Source organism: Eschrichtius robustus, chromosome 13 (assembly GCF_028021215.1).
Source record: "Eschrichtius robustus isolate mEscRob2 chromosome 13, mEscRob2.pri, whole genome shotgun sequence".
Classification (NCBI taxonomy): Eukaryota; Metazoa; Chordata; class Mammalia; order Artiodactyla; family Eschrichtiidae; genus Eschrichtius; species Eschrichtius robustus.
In genome coordinates this window covers 40818106-40824257 of record NC_090836.1, presented here as the reverse complement: position 1 = coordinate 40824257, position 6152 = coordinate 40818106, and the positions used below count along the sequence as shown (strand labels likewise).

Below are 6152 nucleotides of genomic sequence, written 5' to 3'. Positions count from 1 at the left end.
CAGTGGGACCACTTAGCCTAAAGGCTGTCTATTCTTCTCTTGCCCCAGTGATGCCCACACTTCTCTCCTTACGTGCCCGTCCCCCCAGAACTCAATATGTATTTGCTAGGGTATCTGACATTAATTCAACACTTCATCTAATCCCATGAAGTTGCTGGCTTTCTTCTACCTGTCTGAAAGATATTTTCTTGGCTCCTGCAACAGGAACCGAATCTCAACTCCTTTTTCTCTCTTCACCCTGTCATGCTTCTGCTACAGGTCTCACCTCAATAACCACCCTTTCCTCTTCCAGGTGCGGCAGAGAGGAAACAGACACAATGTGGTGGAAAGGTCATGTAAATAGTTTTGCCCATTTCAGTGAGTGTGGAGCTGCTCTCATTGGAGCCTATGGGGAAAGGCATCTGTGCCTGGAGGAAGGGAAGTTGCTCCCACACTATGGATTCCCGGCTGCATTCTGAGGACCTTCAGATTTAATGGAAGTCTTTGTGCGAGCAGCCCTTGGGTCATGAGTCTTCCCCTGCCTATTCGAAGCCCCGTCGGTATTAACGGAGGTTGGCTTCTGGATGGTCAATTTTACTGGCTTCTCCTGGGCCTGTTTCTTCTCTTCCCTGGGCTTTGAGCGTGGCCTCTTCTCGTCTCGGGTCCTGGGCCTGATGTCTTCCTTCTCGGTCCGTCCTCTCCCCTCGTCCACTGCCTTGGCCCTTCCTTCCTCCTTGGCTCTGGAACTCACCGGTTCCCTGGCCCTTGGCCTTAACCTCCTCATCCTCCTGTGTGCCCTCGAGCTCTGTCTCCACACTTCCCGGGCCTTCTTGGCCGCCCTGCGTCTCCCGCAGCGCCTGCGTGGGCTCCGCGTCCCGAGAGGGGTTCTCCTGGGCGAGCGGACACCCTCCTCCAACCTCGAGCGTCCCGGCTTTCTCTTCGACTTCAGAATCTTCCAGACCCTGAAGTAGCCGGCGGCGTCGCTGCCACTGACCCGGAGGAGAGCGCCCTTCACATGGGACCTGGACCCTTCGCGCGAGTGGCGGCCGCACTTCCTGCGCACTCTGTAGCCGGCATTTCTGAGCTCCTTTTTGAGAGCTGCCAGAGTCAGCCCTTTGTGCGCAGTGATGGCTCGGAGCAACAGCTGGGACACTTTGAGCACGGAGAGCGGGTCCTGCCTCGGCGGTCCCCCGAGGACATTTTCCGTGGGCTGCTGGGTTTTAACTTCAGCACCTTGGGATTGGCCCATGGGCTCGGCCCCGTCAGCCATGGCCCCGCTCCCACTTCCGCTGGGCCGCTGGCTTTGGACCTCACTCACCTTAGCCTAAGGCTGAGGCTGGCTGGGCCACGTCACAAAGGTAGGTAAGGCACGTCCTAGTAAGAGGGCGGCAGATCCCACCCAGGTAACCGGTCTTTCTCACTTTGAATAACCAATCAGACGCCACTTCCTTCTAGGTCTAAACCAATCCGGACTTTCAGAGCCTATGCAGACCTAAAGAATCACCTTCATAATGTCCAGGGTTTTGTTTCCTGCTCTTATGTTCCTACTTCTCATTGATCTTGATCTCGGCCGCTTTCTGAAGGTCACTATTTTTCCTGTGGTGCTGCACGCCATCTACCCACATTCCCCAAAGTGTGAGAAGTTGCTCCCAACCATCCACAAGTAATACGATGCCTTTAGAAAGTAGGTGTAGTAGTCTATAAAACACAACCCAGCCGAGAAACTCCCATTTTTAGGTCCCACCAGATAGATATATGCAGTCATATCTCCCTGACTCTCTGCACGGTGGATTTTTTGCAAGAGTATGAAACAAAGGAAGAACCCACTGTGGTCCCTCTATCCTAAACGTAATTCCCACACCTAGGAAGTTCAGATGCTTCATTCAATTGGATTGGAACAATCCAGATTCCAAATAGCCTAAGAACACTGGTCTAATCATTATTCTCTGAACAGACTCTGTGCTTTTCTGCTTCTTGTCCTCTTCTTGGATTGCCTATCCCTCCCCCGTGCAGAAATCCTGCTCATCTTTCAGTCCTACTAAATGCTTCCGTCACTGAAGCCTCCTCAGACTCTTTCAGTCAAATAATTTCTCTCCTTTTAACTACCACAATTACTTCTGCAATCCTATACTGTTTTTTCTTTTTCTTTTCTTTTTTTTTTAAAGATGATTTACTCTGATACTGTCTTTTGGCATTTCTCCTTTTCTATTTCTAGAAGAAAGTAAATCATCACCTTTTTTGACCAGGATTCTGTATGTATGTATGTATGTATGTATGTATTTATTTATTTATTTATTTATTTATGGCTGTGTTGGGTCTTCGTTTCTGTGCGAGGGCTTTCTCTAGTTGCGGCAAGTGGGGGCCGCTCTTCATCGTGGTGCGCGGGCCTCTCATTATCACGGCCTCTCTTGTTGCGGAGCACAGGCTCCAGACGCGCAGGCTCAGTAATTGTGGCTCACGGGCCTAGCTGCTCCGCGGCATGTGGGATCTTCCCAGGCCAGGGCTCGAACCCGTGTCCCCTGCATTGGCAGGCAGATTCTCAACCACTGTGCCACCAGGGAAGCCCCTGTTTTTTCTTTATTTTAAATTAATTTGGTATTAGATGGTACAATGTGGCACCATATTTAAAAAAAGAAAAAAACCTGGACCTGGAGCTGGAAAATATGGATACATATATCCTAGCTCTTTAATAGCCATATGACATTAATAATCCCTTAATATTTTTTAATCCTACTTCTTTATCTAAAAAACAAAAATAAAAATGCTTAATAATCCCTTCCTACCAATATCACAGAATTATTGCAAAGATTCAAAAGAGGTGATGGTAGATAACAAAGGGCTACTCAAATATAAAGCATAAAATTAGCATAAAGTTATTTTACTCTGAATGTTTATGTCTTTCCAACTAAATAAAAAGGTCCCTGAGAGTCAGACAGTCTTTGAATTTCTATGCCCCATGCTGTACCTAACACTATCCTTCATTATATATAGCAGGCATTTGATTGAGTCTGCTTAAGTTCCTTGCTGGTGAGGAGGCTTTCTCTGGATTCAGAAGGAAACTCCCAGAAAATCAGGAGAAAAGAGCAGGATGAATTTCAAAGGACTGGAAATGAAGGCAACCAAGGAAGCTGGTTGCTCAAGGACCTCTTATTTTGGACACAGTTTAGCTGGGAATAATTCAAAGAATACCTCAAATTGCAAAGCATATCATACTTTTCCAGAGGACATTCACATATTATCAGCAGTCATAGGCTAGACTGTGGCACTGTTTCTTCCAGGAATCAAAGTTCCAGGAAGTTGCTTAGACCAGTGCTTCTTAAACTCTAATGTGCACTTACTTCATAAAGTGCAGATTCTAATACATTAGATCTGGGATGGATCCAGAGATTTTACCTTTCCAACAAGCTCCCAGGTAGTTCCTGGTTAAAACACAAGTGTTGGGGGGTGGGGGAGAGTAGACAATGAGAAGGGAAGTGGCAGGAGATGAGGCTGGAAAGGTGGGTTAGGGCCAAGGTGTGAAGGACAGATACAATAATAATGACACAGATGTCAGTGGTCACATAGTAGTAAGTGGTAGAGTTTGGATTTAAACCTAAGTCTACTTAATTCTAAGGCCTGAGCTCTTAAAACTACTATGCTAGGTTTCCTTTTCTCCAAGGTTGACCCTCCCTACCCCCTTATACATCTCCATTATAGAGTAGAGGGAAGTTTATAATCACAGCTCAGAATCAAGAGTATCTATAAGCACTCACTGTACCTTCTCCCAGTCTTTCAATCAGGGCAGAGTACTGTGATGCTGAGGATCTCCAGGGGCAGGGGCTAACACATCAGCACAGGGACAGTGCATCAAGGAAGAGTTGCCAGGTGGAGAGGCAGAACAACATGGTGCTGATTTCTCCCATCTGTGTAGTCTCTTGGTCTGGCTATTCTTCACGGTTGCATAGGCCAGTGGTCACAGGATGGGGCAACCACCAGAGAAAAAAAGAAACAAAAGCGTTTGCTTTGAGAATAGGAGGAAAATAAATAAAGTCTGACCTTCAAATCAGCTGACTCCAGGTAAAAACAGGTTGGCTGCACATAATGGTATCATCACAAAAGAAAGACAAGAACCAGATCAAACAACCATGTTTACTGATACCCCTGTGATTAGAAAGGAGGCCAACTGGAAACCTTTGGGAGAGGCTGAAATCAAAGGAAAAGAAATATATGAAAAAAATATCAAAAACACCTATGGCAAAAAAGAGCAAACATTTTGATTTATATATAACCATTCATTTCACATAGATTTCTGTATAAATATGTTGTAAGTAATAGAGGAATAACCAAAAATGGGAGGTAGGAAACAAATGCCCCACCACCACTCAGCTGGTTCAGAGGACAAGAAAGCCAGTTGACGTTTTCCATGGCACCAATCCCTTCCTCTTTAGAATAAATCTCCTTGCCAGCCCCCGTCATCTGACACCCCAAAAGGAAAAGATACTTCAGGAAAAAACGATTTCTTCAGGAAAAGAGTCAGTGCAAACCAACATCATACCCCCAATCAGGAAATACCAACCCCAGCTCCAGACATATAAGACTGAACTATCCCTTCCAATTTTAATAGTCTATGATTACAAACCAGAAGTTATCACCTAGAGAGGACAGCACCACCCTGTTGTGAGAAAGAGCAATAGCTCTTAATTTCTGGAAGTCCTGGGGGCTGGAGGTGGCAGCGGGTGGGGGGAGAGGAAAAAGCATACTTGGGAATAATGTCTGGTCATAATCCTTCTGCTTCAAGTTCCAGAGCAAGATCGTTTTGTCCTTGGTTGAAAACAAGACCCTTCCTCTAGGGTAGTCATACCTCTATGAGGTGTCTATAGAGTATCTTCGTTGATTTAGATAATAAGCAACCTTTAATTACTATACTAAATTCTAAGAACATCAAGGTTTTATTAATCTCATTCCTTCATACAGAGTTATATAACTCTAACTTCACCAAGGATAACTCCAGGTCAGAGCACAGCAAAATTTAGTAGCACACTCTGATCTAACCTCAATCTATATCTCACTGCCCTTCCCTGATCCACAGGCCTGGGGTTCCCAGGGGCTAGGTCTTTCTGACTCAGTTATCTTGCACTGATTTGATTTATCTCTCCCCAAACTGAATGACAGAAACCTGTTCAACAACCTATTACAACTGACCTTAAATTGCTAGCTCTTTTTTTGCAAAAGTAACTTGCCATCTCATTTTGTTTTATATTCTAAAACCCTTTTCCTCTCCTGAACTACTATTGTGCCTTCCACTTTAATGCAAATAACCCCACAACAGTCATCTGAGCAAATAAGCCCACTAGTCCACTCATGGCTTTCGGGAGGACTAAAGTGGTTTCACAAAAAGGAATGCGAAGATAAAATATCAAGATTCCTTAAAAGCATGGAGACAGTCTGGCAATTGGACATTCATCATTTTAATCCTCAGCACAACTGTTCAGAAGGGAGTACAGAGAATCTAGATCCAGGTGATCTTACTGGAGGACCAGGCAAACCTCTCAGCAATTAGCCTGCAGATATGAAGATCTGGTCTCCCTAACCCCTCCCAAGAAGCTCTAAGCATACCCATCCCCACATACATAAAATCTATATCCCCCCAAAAAATGACAGCAAGAAAGAAATATGGGCTTTGGTATTACTAAAATCCTAACCCAAACAAAGATATGCTATACAAATTAAGCCTTTCATCCAAGGCTTATTAATAGTTAAGTCTTTCCATGAGTCTAAAATATGGGACAGGGGCTTCCCTGGTGGCGCAGTGGTTGAGAGTCTGCCTGCCAATGCAGGGGACACGGGTTCGAGCCCTGGTCTGGGAAGATCCCACATGCCGCGGAGCGGCTGGGCCCGTGAGCCACAACTACTGAGCCTGCGTGTCTGGAGCCTGTGCTCCGCAACGGGAGAGGCCGCGACAGTGAGAGGCCCGCGCATCACGATGAAGAGCGGCCCCCACTTGCCACAACTAGAGAAAGCCCTCGCACAGAAACGAAGACCCAACACAGCCATAAATAAATAAATAAATAAAAATAAAAATAAAGGAATTCCTTTTAAAAAAAAATATGGGACGTCTAAGAACTGTTCTACTACAGTCAGTTAAATCTCAAGCTGAAAACCCATTTCTCTGAGGATTTATACTTTCAACATGA

At 45.4% G+C, this 6152-nt stretch overlaps 1 protein-coding gene across 1 annotated transcript; it reads right to left on the bottom strand.

Moving 5' to 3' along the window:
• Positions 1–433: 433 nt before the first annotated feature.
• H1-7 (H1.7 linker histone) lies at positions 434–1604 on the bottom strand. Its single transcript, XM_068561937.1, has 2 exons — positions 1528–1604; positions 434–1280 (listed from the first exon to the last, which is right to left on the bottom strand). The coding sequence occupies exons 1-2, from the start codon at positions 1602–1604 to the stop codon at positions 434–436; spliced, it is 924 nt and encodes a 307-aa protein (XP_068418038.1).
• Positions 1605–6152: the final 4548 nt, after the last annotated feature.